We start from the raw sequence: 19,276 nt of genomic DNA on the forward strand, positions 1-19,276 counted from the left end.
CCACAGCATGAACCTGCCCCATTAGCACCATGAATGCATTGGCAGGGCCCATGCTTTCAGAGAAATCTGTGTCCATGTCCTGATCACTCACGTGACCGCGCTGACGTCACCTCCTCGCCCGGTATCGCTTTGCCAGGTTCTGGTGCTGCATATACTGCTGGATAATGTGTTTAATGTGCTCCTAATTGCCAAAGTGAGCTGAGCGGCCTCCATGCTTGCCTTGGTATGGCGTCTGCACAGAAAAAAGGCGCGGAACGATTGTCTGCCGTTGCTCTGACGGAGGGAGGGGCGACTGACGACATGGCTTACAGGGTTGGCTTCAGGGAGCTAAAATCAACAAAGGGGGTGGCTTTACATCAAGGAGTATTTGAGGCAGGACTTCACGGAGGGTTCCAATAAGAAATGGTGCACCTAAGTTATTGTTCTTATTGGAACAAGGAGGTTAGTCTGGCCTCTGATTGATACATGGCTAGATTTACCTCGCTGCACCTTCTCTGTGAGTGACTGCAGTGTGACCTAGAGGAATGAGTCCCCTAGACAGGGGAGGGGGGAAGCAAATGAGTACAAAACAAATCTGGTCTATTTCTTGTTTTGATCCATTCCATCTATCTTTTACATCTTTGGCTGGCAGCAGACAGTGCAGAAGGACTGCATGCCATCCACATCTCATGGCTGCTCGGCAAAAGATGGTGCAATACGACTGCTAGCCATCCTCATCTCTTGCCTGCCTGGCAGAAGATGGTACAGTACGACTGCTAGCAATCCATATCGCCTGCCTGCTCACCATAAGATGGTTCAATAGGACTGACTGCAGGACTAAACAGAATGACCTGGTCAAGTCACTCCAAATTTAGTCCCTGCGCCCATGTCTGCCCAGGCGCTCCTGGCCGACGTGGCCAGGAGCACCTCGGACATGACGATGACGGCTACCAGTCATATTGCACCGTCTGCTGCCACAAGGCAATGGGTTGCTGCTACTGTGTAGCAATGCAGTACCGTGTCTGCGAGCACCCAGGAGATATACAGTGACGGTTACCTGAGCGGGCTCCATGCTTGCCATGGTATGGCGTCTGCACAGGTAACTCAGGAAAAAAGGCGCGAAACGATTGTCTGCCCTTGCTTTCACGGAGGGAGGGAGGGAACGGGGGCCTGATGATATGTACCCAGAACCACCCGCGACAATGTTTTAGCCCCATCAGGCATTGGGATCTCAACCCAGAATTCCAATGGGCAGCGGAGACTGCGGGAACTGTGGGATAGCTACCCACAGTGCAACGCTCCGGAAGTCGACGCTTGCCTCGGTACTGTGGAAGCACTCCACCGAGTTAATGTACTTAATGCACTTAGAGCATTTTCTGTGGGGACACACACACTCGAATATATAAAACCGATTTCTAAAACACCGATTTCTATAAATTTGACCTTATTCCGTAGTGTAGACATACCCTCAGAGTGATTTGTTTTTCAGCCTTGGGAGTTTCTCACAGTGCAAATTCCCAGTGAAATACACAACTCCTTTCTTTTTAATCCAGATTTGGTATGAATTCAGTTTATTATTTATATTACTGTAGAGCCCTGGGAACCCTAGTCATGGACCAAGGACCCCATTGTGTTAGGTGCTGTACAAACACAGACCAAAAAATTGTCCCTGCCACAAAGTGCTTACAATCTAAGTATAAGATGAGACAAGAAATGAATACAGACAGACAGATGAGGTAGTACAAAGAAACAATACTGGTCAGCATGGGTAAGGCAGTGGTATCAATGCACCAGCAGCATGACCATTGTCAAGTTTTTTGTAGGAAGTAATGAAAAGGAAAAATAGAAGAAGGGAGCATAAAAAATATAAAAAGCAGGTGTGGGCAACCTCTTGCCCTCACAGCCATCAAAACCCTTTTGGTGCACTGTTCCCTGAGCCCATCAAAATCAATCTCTCCGAGTCCCCTCCACTAGAAAAAATGCCCTGGTTTTTCCACCTCGTCACCCTACATCCTATGTCCCTGTCTCTGCCCTCTGTCTCCAATGTCTTTGTGCAGCTGGTCAGAAAACAGAGACCACATTTTTTAAAAGGGTCTGGTTTGCATCCAATTTTTAGTTTGTCAAAATTTCTCTCTCCTGTATGCCCAGCTGTGCTTTGTCCCCTCCTTCCCCCATATGGCTGTGGGCCTGATTCTTCTGCTTTGCCATGCTCCTTGCCTAAGTAACTCTGTACTGAGACATCAGAACTGGAGTAACTGAGGCAGAAGCACTCACTAGCCAGACTCTCTTCCCTTTCAATATAGCATCTCCTGGTGGGGGGAAGACATGTTTGCAGACTTAAAGCAACCCAGGCTGCAGCTGTCACAGCTTGCAGGACGGTCCTGGACAAATGAGATGGTGGGTGACTATGTTTCAGGTACAACATTGTCTTAGTCCTGCTAATTCACATCACATGTGGGAATTTCAGGGTGGGCTGTAGCTCTGAGAAATACCATTCCTTCCCAGTCTCCTCCAACATGCCTCATAATCATCCTCTGCCTCAGATTTTTTACAGCACTTTGCACTAACAAGAATTTCCCCCCCACATTGGGCTTCTCTGTTTCTTAAAATGTCCTGGGTAGCGTACAACTAAAAGAAAATTCTTCTGCTCTCATATTCTTGCATGACTTTTATTGTTTTTCAAATTTAGCACTCAGGTTTTGCTGCCTCTTCTTTGCGGGCTGAAACTGAAGCTCAACCTGAGCAAGACAGAGCTGATACTGGTGGGCAGAGGAAAGCATTCTGCAGAATGTGTGGCTCTGTTGATGGACGATACACACCCACAAATGATCAGTCCAGTCAACTGACTAGGAACATTCTTGGATTCCTTGCTGGCACTGAGCTTTCACATAGCAGCATTCACAAGAATTGCTTACTATCTTCTTCTCTTGGCTAGGAGACTCCGTGCCATCCTGGAGGACAAAGACATGGCCTCTGTCATTCATCCCTTTGTCACCTCCCACTGGATTACAGCAAAGCAATGTATCTGGTCATAAAACGTTCAGCATTTAGAAAACGCCAACTAATATAGAATGCTGCAGAGTGTCTCCTCAGCAACACAGGCTCCTGTGAGTACATCAGACCTGTCCTCTGCTCTCTATACTGGCTGTCCACAGAATCAAGAATCAAGTTCAAGGTCTCAGTCCTTATCTTCAAAGTGCTCCATGGTCTGGGGAATCTAAAAGATCTGGGATGAAGACCGTGGTCAACAACTATGCTTCTCAGGCACAATGGAACTCTGAACAATAACAGTAAAGTTTGTCTGTGCAGAAGAAAAAACTTTCTCTGGGGGTGGTCAGAGACTGTGGAATGAACTCCCTCAAAACTAAGGGTCAGCACAAACTTCACCACTTTCTGCTTCAAGTGCAAGGCACATTTGTTTGACCTTGCCTTCTCTAATATAAACACATCACGACAGGTATAGATATATTACAAAGAACCTCCATCACACTATCAAAACAAGACACCCTCCTGAACACACTTCTCCCTCTGGGAAGCCAATGAGAGAAAAATTGCCACGTGACAGATGTGTAATCACATTGCTTAATGTGATTAATGCACTATTGGAAGGTGCTCAGATACCACAGTGACGAGCACACTGTAAGAACCTATGTAGAATAGAATAGATAGGGGAGCCCTTTCTGTGACATAGCAACTGACTCATCAGCTCCCATATCTGGGCACAAAAGCCCCTTTAACAGGTGACACAGCATACACCTGCAGCAGCTGGATAGATCAATTTGTGCCCAGAAATGAATTTTTTTGGTGGCCACTTTTTAGGACTTATGAGAGTCTTAGGAATGCAGTGTTAAGGTGGGTGACTGCCACTTAGAGGTAGTAGTGAGCAAATATTTTACTTGTTATTCTGAAATTAACATTTACCAACAGATCTAACTATGATAAAAATAGCAAAGGAACATCTATTGGAAGTCTATGAAATGTGTAGCATAAACAAACTGCTATAAAATCAAGAAATTTCAAGGTGAAATAAATTACAAACCAATTCAATTGCTAGTGCAGATGTATAGAAACTAATACTCTGTGGTGAATAGAACAAGTCTGATTTATTCTGTTTTTAGTAAACAGAGCAGGAGGTTGATTGTAAATGGCGTGTTTAACAAAATAGACTGAACATATGAAAAACTATTCACTTTGAAGACTTACAACCCACACATGTCATTTATATCATTCAGGCACTCAACACAAAAGATTTATTGTTTTTGGCAAAATAAGCTGCAAACATCCTTAATTGGGATGCAAATTTAATGCATAGCTTAACACTGTTGACAGCTAAAAGGCTTATATGGAGATTTCGATACATTTTTCCACTTACGTTACAGATGGTAAGCAGCAGATATATAGTAAAGAGCCAGAGCTATTTAAAAAGTGTACCATTTTTATTTCACAGTTTTTATATGCTTGTCAGCATTACAAGACTTACTTTGAGTTTTTCTTCTTGAGAAGCACATGAAATGAAAAAATTGGTTTTCACGATGAAATACTTGAGAATAATTGAAAAGATGAAACAGTCTACTCTTTTCAGCTCCAACTGAGAAACAGCTTATTTTATCAAGCCCGTCAGACATTTGATAATTGTTGGCATCTATATTGCTTTCCCACTGATGAAAAAGGATTAGATTACAAATTACAAAGAATTATTGATTTTTTCTGTTCTCCAAATGCTGGAGTTCTTTGTTCACGAATATGTGAGACATAACGCTTGCATATTAGACCACAGCTGGAATTTTAGGCCTGATCCAACTTCCACTGAAATCAGTGGAAAGATTCTCACTGACTTCAATGAGATTTGGGTCAGACCTATTGTGGTCAGGCCCTGTGCAAACTTCTCTACACAATTGTAGTTAATGCAACCTAATCCTGTAACTGGCTACACCCTTGAAGATGTCTGTCTTCTGATTGTGGTGTATTTGTATACTGAGGACAAGTAGGTGGATTCTGGCCAGCAGACTCACTTCCCTTAGATTTAAAATCATACATAAAATATATGTCTCCAGATCTGAATAATTCATTGCATCATACAAAATCTATACAAACTCTGAACTGTCCTCTCCCTCATAATGCAATAACAGCTTTTTATGACATTTTATTTTACTCTAAAAAGTTAGTAAATGGTTGTTATGCCAAATCCTATCACTATCCCTTGACTAGCAGGCAGGAACTCTTCATTATTTCCTAGAAGACAGACCTGACCCTCCATGTCCTTAAGAGAATCTGACTTTTCATATTTTGAAATTTACGATACTCTAAAAATATGTAAACTAGTGAACGGTATTCAAACTAAGGAGCGCAATGTAAATATAAATGTAATTTACTCCCATTTCTTAGCATCATTATGCTGCCAGAAAGGTGCAAAATGGCCTTCATGTAAATGAGAATTTGGCCATTCATATTTTAAAGAATTCCTTGTAGCTCACTTTGCTTAAAAAGTGAGAATTGCCAATTCTTGTTTTGCTACAGAAAATAATCTTTCTAATAAAACTTTGTAGGACTCCCAAAAATAGACAAAATGAAGCAAAATGTCTCTCTGAAAAGACCACAGCTTTGCAAGGAAAGGTAGAATTTAAATTAAATTGCCCTGTTTATGACTATCTTTTTGTCTTTCATACAGTACAAAACACTTACCTCATTGACTGGAATAATGTTTTTGACGTTGAAGTAGAATCCAAAGTAAACCATATTAAAAACTCCATGGCGGCCCAATGTTGCAGTGAGGCCTTTGTTGAGTCCACGGAATCCTAAGCCATCAGTTGTAATAATTCGCCGTGCTTGGACAAAGGTTGATGGTTGCTGCACATGTAAAACAAAAGAAAGAAGAAATAATTTTTACAAACAGTAAGTGTAGTAAACTATCCACAGAGCCTCATTTCAAACCAGACCACTATCAACGTGTTACCAACTCTTGTGATTTTATCACAAGTCTCAAAATATTTGGTGCGTTTTCTCAAAGCCCAGCCCCTGGAATCTTGAGGTTATGTGAGAATCACAACTTTCATTGAAAAAAAAAAGTTTCTAACCCTCATGATTGCAGAGAAAAGCTTGAAACCATGATCCAAATGTGTCCTAAGGGCTCAGAAACCAGGAGGTGAAGGAAAAGACCCCAAAATTCTTATGTTTTGAAATCTCATGATCCTTATACCAATCTCATGAATTTTTGTTGTCCAACTCATAATTTTTGAATGCGTGGAGTTGGCAATACTGTTATCAGCAGAGACGCTGTGTTGCTAAGGTTGCAGTAGATGAAAAGCCACATACAAAGTGTATTTGAAAATGCCTCTGTATGGATTTAAGAGCCTAACTTTAGGCAAATTATTTTGAAAATCTTGGTCTATATTTATTATAAGTATATTGAAATTAGTGTTTGCGATCTAGTCAAAATGGTTCTCCACTTTCCTGCTTACGCGTCCTAATGGAAATTATGGTTTGCCTCTCTAATGAAACATTTTACTTTAATGGGAGCTGTTGGATTTTGAAAATCAGGCCACTTATTTAAATTCCCTAACCTGGATTTAGGAATCTCATTTAAGATATCCTGTTCTGAAAATCCTGGCCTCAAGGGATAGAAACCTTCTTAGTTCAGGGCATAAGACAACCACTAACTAATGGACGCTAGGAAGAAATTTCCTCTATGGGCAGGTTATTACCTAAGTATCCATTACAAAGATTCTAGCACCTTCCTTTGAGGTATGTGGTATTGGCTGCTGTTTGACAGGCCATCAGAATAGATGCACATTTGATACCACATGGCAAGTCCAGTGTTCCCAAATGTATTGTACTAGATTTGGTACAGTGAATTACTTTCACAGGTTAACATTAACATTTTAGCTCTTTGCTTCAAGTCACAAGTATTAAAAAGGTCATTTAAAAAGCCTGTTTGCTGACTTGTCCTTGGTTTTCACTAAAACATAATGCCACTTTTGTATAACCAAATATTTAATCAGAAAGGCAAAACATTACTTCCACTAAGATGCTTAAACAGGAAAATGTAGAACAGTTTTGACTAGAACTCCGTAAACACTGCTGATGTCAATATACATATTTGTTTAATGGGCTTCCATTTTAAAATATCACCCTGGCAGATCAACATCATCAGCCAAATGATCCCAATTATACCCAACACAACAGGTTACTGCTTATTTAGGTTACAGCCAAGTTTTCTTTTCTTTTACTATTTAGGTTCATTTGTCCTTTGCATATTTAGTAACTAATATTGACCCGCTGATGCTCTGCTATCCATCTCTGTCTGTAGAAATAAAAAACAAACCAACCCTATTTTATCATAATGATTTACTTTTGTAGCTACACACAAAGATATCAAAGCTCTTTACTATAGATGAGCATCTATACACTGAATGCAGATATTCAAACTGGAATTTGATCAGGAGACTAGGATTAATGTCTTTGCTCTTGGAAAAATTCAGACTGGATCTTTAAAGATAACCAGCAGTCATGAACTCAGTTTCAAGTCTCTGCTAAAGAAGGCAACTTCAACAATACAGTGCCCACTGGCATTAAGCTGGATTATTGATTTACTAATGACTCAGAGGGGAAGGGATGCCAGCTGCTGAACACCTGATGCCAGTTTTGGCAGCAGAAGATTTTCGTTGGCAAAGCACAGCTCTGACCTTGGTTAGCTTTTGAAACCTGAAAAGATCCAATGTGTACGGCTGCTAGCATTTGGCCATTGATAAATACCCACTGCAGTGTTTCTATTAGGGGAATTCCATGATGTCAGAGTGCTGGTGTGTCAAATCTGGGGGTCTTCCTCTTTAAACCAACAGACCCCAGAAAGATGCTCAGATATCACAGAACAATCCAATAGTCAGCACACTATTGGTGTGCAGTCTCCTTTGTTCCTTGAAACAGGCTGTATTTCTTATTTAAAGGTAACAGCCAACATAATATGTAAATTGAATTAAGTTTCATCACATGGCATGAACTACACAATGGGATAAGTGCAGACACTGCTTAATCCTTTTAGAAAAACGCTGCGTTGTTACAGAGTGAAGACACATCATATAGTAGGTAGTAACAAGAATATGCTAGTCATGAGGAAATAGGTCTGGGTTTTGGTAAGTTAAGAATTTTTAAAAGAAAAAATATAATGTCTTCTATTTCTGACATCTCTTTTAGCATATTCAAACAGGAATGTGACAGATCCTCAACTGGTAGAAGTCAACACAGCTCTATTGAAGTCATAAAATCATAGAATAATGAAACTGGAAAGGACCTCGAGTGGTAGGACTAAGTATTATCTAGACCAATGGTGTCCAATAGAAATTTGATGCTAGCCACACTGCTAGCCATACTTGTGGTTTTGAATTTTTCTTATTAGCCACATTATAAAAAAGCCACATGCATTAGCCACAATTCAATAGCCTACTAGCCACATGTGGCTAGTGGTGAACGTATTGGACACCGCTCATCTAGACCATCCCTGACAGGTGTTTGTCCAACCTGCTCTTAAAAATCCTCAGTGATGGAGATTCCACAACCTCCCTAGGCAATTTATTCCCGTGCTTAACCACCCTGACAGTTAGGAAGCTTTTCCTAATGTCCAACCTTAACCGCCCTTGCTGCAATTTAAGCCCATTGCTTCTTGTCCTAACCTCAGAAGTTAAGAACAACAATTTTTCTCCCTCCTTCTTGTAACAACCTTTTATGTTCTTGAAAACTGTTATCATGTCCCCTCTCAGTCTTCTCTTCTCCAGACTAAGCAAACCCAATTTTTTCCATCTTTTCTCATAGGTCATGTTTTCTAGACCTTTAATAATTTCTGTTGCTCTTCTCTGGATTTTCTCCAATTTGTCCAAATCTTTCCTGAAATGTGGCACCCAGAACTGGACACAATACTCCAGCTGAGGCCTAATCGGCGCGGAGTAGAGCGGAAGAATTACTTCTCATGTCTTGCTTACAATATTCCTGCTAATACATTCCAGAATGATGTTTGCTTTTTTTTTCAACAGTGCTACACTGTTGACTCATATTTAGCTTGTGATCCACTATGACCCCCAGATCCCTTTCCTCAGTATTCCTTTTTAGGAAGTCATTTCCCATTTTGTATGTGCGCAACTGATTGTTCCTTCCTAAGTGGAGCACTTTGTGTTTGTTCTTTTTGAATTTCATCCTATTTACTTCAGACCATTTCTCCAGTTTGTCCAGATCACTTTGAATTGTAAACCTATCCTCCAAAGCACTTGCAACCCCTCCCAGCGGTATTGTCTGCAAACTTTATAAGTTACTCTCTATGCCATTTTTGAAATCATTGATGAAGATATTGAATAGAACTGGACCTAGAACTGATCCCTGCGGGACCCCACTCGTTATGCCCTTCCAGTATGACTGTGAACCACTGATAACTACTCTCCGGGAACGATTTTCCAACCAGTTATGCACCCACCTTATAGTAGCTCCATCTAGGTTGTATAGTGAATAGAGTTCAGCCAATTTACACCAGTGGAATATCTGGCATTATATTTTTAGTTACATAAAATGTTAGTAAAACTTACAAAGCACCTAAGTGACTCAGTCCCATTTACTTTTTTTTTCAAGAGGACAAATAAAAACTTATTTGATTTTCAATGGGAATTAGGTCCCTAGGTGCTCATTTAGGTGCTTTTGAAAATTTTACATGAATGACTATGACATAACCATAGTACTGCAATTAGGGCATTGTTAGCATTTTCATTAATCATCAGTGTATTTTGATTCCTTTTTTTAAGCTCAAGAGCTTTGATTTCAAAAATTGAAGCTTTGATTTTCTAGAACAATTACTATGAGGAATATCACTGATTTTTTTATTTTATTTTTTTGAAGATCAGAGGAGAAAAACGTAGAGGATATAGGTTTCATTTGGGGGGGGTAATAATTAATTATAACTCACTGCAAAGAAAAGCAGTGAGGTGGATTAAAAACCCTGTGAGGGAGAATAAAGTCTCTGGAATTTATGTGCGGAGAGGATGTTGTGTTCCCATTTAGTGCTGCTGGAACTAGTTTGCTCACAATATGGTATTAATACATTTATACTCAAAAGGAAAAGTTTGTATCGAGGCAGGCCAATTATGTCTGCAGAGGTATAGAGAAGGTCTGATTATTTGTTCATGGAACTGACAGATTGTAATACTGGTTCACAATTTTTTCATATTACAGAGCATGTCATACGAGAGAACGAGAGAGAGAGAGAAAGATCTTTTCATTAATCACCTTTCCAGCTCCCCAATTGCTTTACTTTCCATACAGTATTCTCTGTGGCCCTATTGACCATGGAGGAAGGAGGGTCCATGGGTTAGAGTGTTAACCTAGGCTACAGAAGACATAGGTTCAAGTCCCTGCTCTGTGTACTTTCTGTGTAACCTTAGGCAAGTCACTTAACCTCTTTCTATGCCCCAGTTCCCCATCTGTAATATGGCGATAACAGTATTTTCGTATCTTATATGGGTGTTGTAAGAGCATCACAAAGAGGAGTAAAACATCTGGCTCCTAATGTGCAACTAGGTACTTTCCCTATATTTATTATTTTGTCAGCAAAGTTTCCTATTCCACCTTTGTTAAAATAGCATTGCTTAGAGGGAATAGCATTATTTCATCCAAACAGCCTCAGAGAAAGTTTTCTACAATGAGCATATAGAGTCTGATTAAATATTAAAATTAACTTTTAAAGTATTTCTTATATTTAACAAAGTATTGAAAAAAGAATGGAATAGTTACCATACCTCTGTGAAAGCATTCCGATTTGCCTGTAAGCTAACCTTTACTACTTCAAATGGGTTAACCACAACTGCTTCTGTTAATCCAGATCCCAGACCAGCAACTGCAAACGTCTAGGGAAATTAAATCAATCAATACTTAAAAATCAAGTTTTCATGAGCACTGTTGTAAAATGTCTCATACATCACATGATGAAGCTGAATGATATGATGAAAATGGAGAGACCTTCACTAATGCAGCAGTATACCATTACTAAACAGCTTTAGCCCTTGATTTGATGTTGACAGTTCATGAAGAAGAAATTACAAAAACCAAAACCACATTCCAAAAATTCAAAATAAAACGTCAAAGTCCTATCAACAATGAATTCTCTCTAGCTGGAAGGAAAGCTGTGTTACTGCTTTAAGATGCATACATGGAAAAATAATGTTCCCATGTTATATTTGGGTGGAGTTTGAATGCAATAAATAATAATTTTGGTTTTTTAAAATATAGATGTAGCTATGTAATACTTAAAAAAACTTCTGTGTATTCAGCATTAAATCAAATGCACTTAAAATATAGTAAAAGTAATGAATATTCCAGGCTAAATTGTGAAGCACTTACTCAAGCAAAATGCCCACTTAGAAGGAAAATTCTCCATAGGTAAATTTCAACCTTGAGATGACTTAAGTGGTACTTAAGTGGTGCAGAGGGCTGGTGCTGGCCCCCTTCACTGGGGTGAATTCACCTCATCTGCTCAAAAGATCAATGGCACAGTATGGCCCTGAGTAAGGCCTGTGCTTTGCACTCAGGTAGAATACGCCAAATTTAGAAAGATAAAAAATGGTTTACTTTGTTCATAATCGATAAACAACAGCTAAGTTTCAGAGCAGTTAAGAAAATTCAAAATAATTAATCTTGGGCTGTTTGTTTCTTTATTTTAATCTCTAGTGCCAGCCACGTATAAGCCGCTCCTCTACCACCTTAAATCCACAGCATAGTATATGAGTAAACTGGCTGAAATAGGAAAAGAACCATGGTGGGAGGAAAGCAATAGTCAGGAAAACTTTCCATTCAGCTCACAGGGGGCCAGACGGTGACTGACTCTGAATGTTCAAGAAGGGAGAGGGTGGCAGGAGCCTTTAACCCTTTGTTCACTTATACAGAGGCAGTCTCTGTCCCAGTCATTCTGCACCCGGAACACTGGCCATGCTGCCAGTAGGGCTATATTTCCCTCATGGGATGGGAGCATGGCCCCACCCCTTCATTAGCAGTTGTCGGTCTGAAGCCAAGGGGAAGAGGGTGGGAACACTTGTTTCTCCTTTTCAGTGGGAAATGAACTCCACCAGAAGACCTGGAGGTATTCCACTTGCCTCAGCCTGGAGGTATATAGAAAACCTCTAGGATTCCTCTTCTCCTCCCCACCCCCAATGGCTATGGCATTTAAGACACAAGAGAGCCCTAAGTGTAACTGAAAACGATAGCAATGTAATGAAAGCGGCATTATTCATTAAAAAAATTATTGGGATGTTTGTTGCCCAGTACAGCTGCTATACGAATCAAAGCTGCTCTTTGTTAAGAACGTACGCTGTTATGTTTACTAGTTTTCACCATGCTGTTCTTGGAAAAGGGTGGCAATACACCAAAAAACCTGAAACCTGCTCTTTCCACTTGCCAGGGATGCAAATGACAGCTTCTCCATTGTACATTAAGAAAGGGGGAGTTTGCTGACAACATGAGGGGACTGTAAACAACCATGGCACCAATGGAGTACTTAGGAGGAGGAAGTTTCATGTGAAGAGTTTACCATCCTGCATGAGAAGGGCAAGAGCATGTTGTTTCACACAGACAGTACCTGGGGTAACGATAAACTAAAGGTTTCCTCTCTATTTTTACACCCTTTAGCAGGCTCAGTATAGTCTAATATAGGGCACTTATTCTTACAAGACAAGTAACCATATATTTTCTTTGTCTATCACAAACTTCCATCCCAGGAACCAAAACTGTAAAAAGAATTCTAATCCCAAACTCACCTGACCACAAAATCTATAATCCAGATGTTCAGGATTTTATTATTTATTACATACCCTTTTCCAAGTAGTTCACATTTTTTTAGTCTTGCTTAAAACTCAGATACATGGATTATTATAAACAGAATACAGGTGTCTCTACAAAGTGTGAGGTGTTTTATGCATGCCAAAATCTTTTTAAAAGGGAGTAGACAGGAGGCAAGAGATTAAAAGTAGAAACATCGAAATGAAATCTGGTTGAAATTTTTCAGACAAAAATTTTCAATTAAAAATAGCCTTTTAAAAAAAACCATGAAAATTGTTGACATTCTTCATTTTCCCCAGAAAACAGCATCGTGCCACTTTTTCACATTTGTTATTGAAAATATTATAGAAAATGATATAAAAATGGTTGTTGACGTTTTTTGTTTACCAAAAAAAGTTGCTGAAAAGGTTAGCAAGATCTTCATTTAATGAAAAGCTGGGTTTTGATAATCAAAAAATGTCACTAACCATTTCAATCACATTTTCAATGGTGTCTTTGATAAATATATTTCCAAAAATATTGAAAAATAAACAATGTTTTGACCACTTCAAAATGAAAACTTTGAAACTTAGAAATTTTTTTACAAAATGAGTTTTTCCATTTTTTGACCAGCTGCAACTGAAATGTATTTACTATGGTAACTTATTGATTTTTCCAAGATATCACACATTATACTTTTGGACCCTTCCTATGTTTTGCAAGGCAACACCTTCATTTCTGCTATCTGCAGCTCAGATACCTGGCATGTTTTTTCTGTTGTATTTCACACGGGCATCACGCTAAGTATCTTGGTCCTTTTACTTTTGGGGAAGGGTAGAGGGACATCCAATATTTCCTTAAATGAACGAAAACCCTAATTATGTATTCACACTTACCAATCCTGGTGATAGTGAAGCATGTCCTAGTAATTTCTTGTATTGTTCAAAGGTGAAAAACTATAAATTAAATACAGTTACATTTAAAACTCAGCATTGTTTAGAAGATTTTATTACAAGATATTTATTTGATTTAGAAAAAAGAGACAATGAAGGCCTGATTCTCCACTGTCTCATACCCTCTGTAGGTACAAATGTAAATAACTACATAAGCTACAAGGTAGTGGAGAATCAGGTCCTTCAGATGATTTCATGAGTAAATAAGGCATAAAGTTAACACAAACGGAATTAAAGACAATGAGCTATTGTACACAAGAGAAGATTTGCAATACATAGTTCTTGCTTTCAATTTACTAACCTTTGCTCTAATGGCTCATTTTCAGATGTTTTTATGTAAGTTACAGAATAGCTAATGTAATCTTTTTTGTAATAAATTAACTATATTATTTCCATTTTTGGCTGATATTAGTACACTTCTCATCAGAGAGATGCAAACTGATAGAATTGCAGAATGGAAGTTTGTGTATCTTTCTGTAGTCTTCCACCATGAAATGATATTTTTCTTCCAATTTCTTCCCTCCTTTAAAAATAAGTCTCACACAGAACTGTCTAATTTTGCTTAAGGGACTGTCCTCAGAAGTGCTGGGCATATACAACTCCTCTGAGGATTAGTTTCACAATCAGTGCCTTTTGTATTGTAACTTGAGGGGAGAGATGGGAAACTGGGAAAGCAGGATTGGTCCTGCTTTGAGCAGGGGGTTGGACTAGATGACCTCCTGAGGTCCCTTCCAACCCTGATATTCTATGATTCTAATTTAGTTTTTCCTGCACCTCATTGTAACGAGCCAGCCAGGATTGAATGATACCCATTGTCACCTAAAACTTTCCTTGGATGTTTCAGCACACCAATTGTCCAGTGTTGCCAGATTCAAAGACAGAACAACTGGAGGGCCTTGTTCTTGAAAGAAGAATACACAGGGTGAAACCCTGACCCCACTGAAGTCATTGACAAAGTTCCTGCTGACTTTAATGAAGACAGGATTTCAGCCACAGTTCCCAACTTCTTGGGTGTAAATTCAGAAAGTTCCAAATCATCTAAATTTGCAAATGTACTGCTGAAATAGCTGAAATAATGTTTCATAGAATCATAGAAGATTAGGGTTGGAAGAGACCGCAGGAGGTCATCTAGTCCAACCCCCTGCTCAAAGCAGGACCAACCCCAACTAAATCATCCCAGCCATGGCTTTGTCAAGCTGGGCCTTAAAAACCTCTAAAGATGGAGATTCCACCACCTCCCTAGGTAACCAATTCCAGTGCTTCACGACCCTCCTAGTGAAACAGTTTTTCCTAACAGCCAACCTAGACCTCCCCCACTGCAACTTGAGACCATTGCTCCTTGTTCTGTCATCTGCCACCACTGAGAACAGCCTAGCTCCATACTCTTTGGAACCCCCCTTCAGGTAGTTGATGGCAGCTATCAAATCCCCCCTTTACTCTTCTCTTCTGCAGACTAAATAAGCCCAGTTCCCTTAGCCTCTTCTCATAAATCATCCTTTCTGTAGTGGGGGCCCAAAACTGGACACACTATTCCAGATGTGGCCTAACCAGTGCCGAATAGAGGGGAATAATCACTTCCCTTGATCTGCTGGCAATGCTCTTACTAATGCAGCCCAATATGCCGTTAGCCTTCTTGGCAACAAGGGCACACTATTGACTCATATCCAGCTTCTCGTCCACTGTAATCCCCAGGTACTTTTCTGCAGAATTGCTGCTTACCCAGTTGGTCCGCAGCCTGTAGCAGTGCATGGGATTCTTCCGTCCTAAGTGCAGGACTCTGCATTTGTCCTTGTTGAACTTCATCAGATTTCTTTTAACCCAATCCTCTAATTTGTCTAGGTCACTCTGGACCCTATCCCTACCCTCCAGTGTATCTAACTCTCCCCCCAGCTTAGTGTCATCTGTAAACTTGCTGAGGGTGCAATCCATCCCATCATCCAGATCATTAATGAAGATGTTGAAGAAAATCGGCCCCAGGACAGACCCCTGGAGCACTCCACTTCATGCCGGCTGCCAACTAGACATCAAGCCATTGATCATTACCCATTGAGCCCGACAATCTATCCACCTTTCTATCCACCTTATAGTCCATTCATCCAATCCATACTTTTTTAACTTGCTGGCAAGAATACTGTGGGAGACCATATCAAAAGCTTTGCTAAAGTCAAGATATATCATATCCACTGCTTTCCCCAGATCCACAGATCCAGTTGTCTCATCATAGAAGGCAATCAGGTTGGTGAGGCATGACTTGCCCTTGGTGAATCCATGTTGACTGTTCCTGATCACCTTCCTCTCCTCCAAGTGCTTCAAAATGGATTCCTTGAGGACCTGCTCCATGATTTTTCCAGGGATTGAGGTGAGGCTGACCAATCTGTAGTTCCCCGGATTCTCCTTCTTCCCTTTTTAAAAGATTGGCACTATATTTGCTTTTTTCCAAACATCTGGGATGTTACTAGGTTGCCTCCCCCATTCAGTAAGGGTCCCACACTTTCCCTGACCTTCTTCTTGTTGCTAACATTCCTGTAGAAACCCTTCTTGTTACCCTACACATCCCTTGCTAGTTGCAACTCCAGTTGTGCTTTGGCCTCCCTTCCATGTCCTGTATGCTCGAGCAATATTTTTATACTCCTCCCTATTCATCTGTCCAAGTTTCCACTTCTTGTAAACTTCCTTTTTGTGTTTAAGCTCATCAGAGATTTCTCCATAAAGCCACGCTGGTCGCCTGTCATATTTGCTATTCTTTCTGCCCATCGGGATGGTTTGTTCCTGCACCCTCAATAAGGCTTCTTTAAAATAAAGCCAGCTCTCCTGTACTCCTTTCCCCCTCATATTAGCCTCTTAGGGGATGCTGCCCATCAGTTCTCTGAGAGAGTCAAAGTCGGCTTTTCTGAAGTCCAGGGTTGGTATTCTGCTGCTCCCCTTTCTTCCTTTTGTCAGGATCCTGAACTCAACCATCTCATGGTCACCGCTGCTGATGCCATCCAGAGTAACTACTTTAAGAACAGTAAATTCTTGCCAGAATGATGAAGTAGGACAGGAGAGAACTTTCAGGGATAGAGAGGGAAGGAGGGGGTCCAAGTTTCAGGTAGAACTTAGAAATATTACAAGTAATAGTCCATATAAGTTTCATGGTTTTATATTTTTGAGAGAGATGAGAATATGCCAGGCTTAGAAGGACTATAAAGCTCACCAGACTTAAGTATCCCATAATTATCAAACAAGTGTCCAGTACTTCCCTGTCAAAGGATGGTGACTTTGACATGAGGCTTTCAGTACTGAGGGAAGAATAAAGCAACGAAAAATGGAGGTTCTCAGGGCTTTACCACAGATGTATTCTGGGACTTTCTGAACATTTATCAGAAACATGGGGCAAAAGTTACCACCTCCCCACCTCTAAAAAGTGAGTAACCAACAACCTCTTATCTTCCAGACTCCTGCCCAATGTTCCTGCTGCAGTGCTGAATGTGCCCTAGCATTCCATTATTTTTACGAAGCTGATTCAAGCCAACGTGGTATCTCTTGGACCGCTGTTCAATTGGATTCCAACTACAAGGCCAAGTTTGTGTGTGGAATCTTCTCCCACCCCTTCACGTGCAGCCAAACTATTCTGCCATGTCAAGGGAAGCAATGGGAAATGTGTCCAGAACTGATATATGTTTCTTGAGAGACACAGGGAATGGAGTTTTCCTGTTAAACACAAGGAGGTGCTTGACCTGTAATGTGCCCAGACCAAGGGAGACAACCTGATACCCCAAGGACTTAGTTTATCACAGAGCTCTGCATATAAAACAACACTTACTCTACAACACGTGTCACTGGAGCATAAGCAGTAAATACCATACTGGCATTTCAACTTGTTCCTGGTGATGTGGGGTCTTCCATGACTCAGGGCCCTGTGCTGCAGCAAGTTTGATAGCATTTTCTGGACCAGATCTGTTTTCTAGTTTCTAGAAAATTTACTAGAATCACATCAGGTACAACAAAGGACCAGACATGAATGGGCTAATGTAACAATGCCAAACTTAAAGCTAGAATAAAATACATATTACATATCTATGACGGCAAATGTAACCCACACACTTCCTGGGTGTGGTGTTCTGTCCTCTCTAGTGGCACCAAGACCACTTAGAGATTAATTAGTCTGTTCTACAGCCTTAGCTAAAAGCCAGTTGGCTTTTAGCTCATGCAGTAGAGACTCATGCACTAAGCTCCAGAGACCCCAGGTTCAATCTCGCCTGACGATGCCCGGGATCTGTCAGTGTTACACGCTGTTGAAACTGTGAAATCTTAGAGCCTGACACTCCAGCCACAGGATACAAATAGCTTCCTCTGTATTCAACAGGAATGACTCTTAGACTCCAGCAGGAGAATTCAGCCCCTAGAATTTAATTGCTTTCCAGACACTGTATTGACTTAACAGCAATCTACAGCACTTAGTGCAAATATGTTTAAGATCAATGCAATAGGTCTGTCAATAATCAAACAAGATAAAAGTGTTAGGCATAAACCTATAATTATCTTTATTGCTAAGTTAAATAACCATGAAATACACCTCTCTTAAACAGTATGCCATAATTTCCAGAGTCAATTTTACTTGTATGGCAAAAGAAAATCTCCGGAAAAATCTCAAGTACCGCAGGGTCCATTATGATACTAATTAAATTCATTTCTTATTGTTGTAAAGTTGCTTTATTCTCTCTCCAGTGTCTTTCTGTAGAGTGCTACCCTTCCCACCTTTCAAGGAATTTCTGCTATTCCGTAATGTTTTCCACAGTCTCCTAGATCTGTGAAATGGCCATAAAAAAAGAAGAAATATACTACCTGGAAATGTTTTGGTCTTAAAAATTTTACCTTAAAGTACTGATAGCTTCCTAAAGTCCCAAATAAAAGAACTGCTTAATAGTAACTCTTTCACATTATGTGAATAGAGGTTTTTTTTAAAGAAAAATAATCAATGCCAGTAAAAACTTAATATAAAATTTAGTTGGACATACCAAAATGACTCTGTGTGTGAATAATTTTGTCAAAAGGCTCTGCATAGATAGACAGGCTTCTATGTCCCCAGTCATTGAAAGGGATGAGCACCCGAAGTGCCTTTAATAACATAGAATGAAGTAATTTATTTTACTATACAATTATATTAACAGCTATCCTCAAAAAGTCCAAAGAAACATATATTTAAAATATATGCATTCATATATTTAATAACCAATACTGCCCATCTGGCAAAGATACACTTAAATCTATGTTACACAGAAAAAAGCCAAAGTACTTACCATATGTCTCAATAACTTTAAGGTTAAAATATGCTTGAAACAAGATGTCTGGGAACATATGCACAATATACATTTTCCCAAAAAGTTCATCTGTTAACCATTGTACTGGCACCACCGATTTCTGTTATCCAAGCCCAAGCTAACTCAGGGTTATAAAGTTTTCATCCTTCAGAAATACCAGCTTTCTTTTTAGAAAGGAAAAAAGAGAGATGGAGAGAAAGAGACACAAAGACAGACAGACAAAGGATCAAACTTCTTCAGAGGTGAACCCAGGTCTCTGACACC

The 19,276-nt window shown here is 40.0% G+C and overlaps 1 protein-coding gene across 11 annotated transcripts in view; it reads right to left on the reverse strand.

The window, feature by feature from the left end:
• Positions 1-19,276, reverse strand: part of SLC25A21 (solute carrier family 25 member 21) — a 397,333-nt gene that overhangs the window by 13,282 nt on the left and 364,775 nt on the right. For 8 of the 11 annotated variants that reach the window (XM_048855143.2, XM_048855142.2, XM_048855137.2 and 5 more), the window contains 3 exons: positions 13,656-13,715; positions 10,749-10,856; positions 5,662-5,826 (listed from right to left, as the gene is read on the reverse strand). In XM_048855143.2, coding sequence (XP_048711100.1) covers positions 5,662-5,826; positions 10,749-10,856; positions 13,656-13,715 — 333 coding nt within the window. Of the gene's footprint in view, positions 1-1,516; positions 2,931-4,459; positions 4,638-5,661; positions 5,827-10,748; positions 10,857-13,655; positions 13,716-18,991; positions 19,173-19,276 lie in introns of those variants that run through there. The other 3 variants (XM_075129763.1, XR_007357307.2, XM_048855153.2) reach the window with 3 other exon arrangements.

Source organism: Caretta caretta, chromosome 6, assembly GCF_965140235.1.
Source record: "Caretta caretta isolate rCarCar2 chromosome 6, rCarCar1.hap1, whole genome shotgun sequence".
NCBI classification, from domain to species: Eukaryota; Metazoa; Chordata; order Testudines; family Cheloniidae; genus Caretta; species Caretta caretta.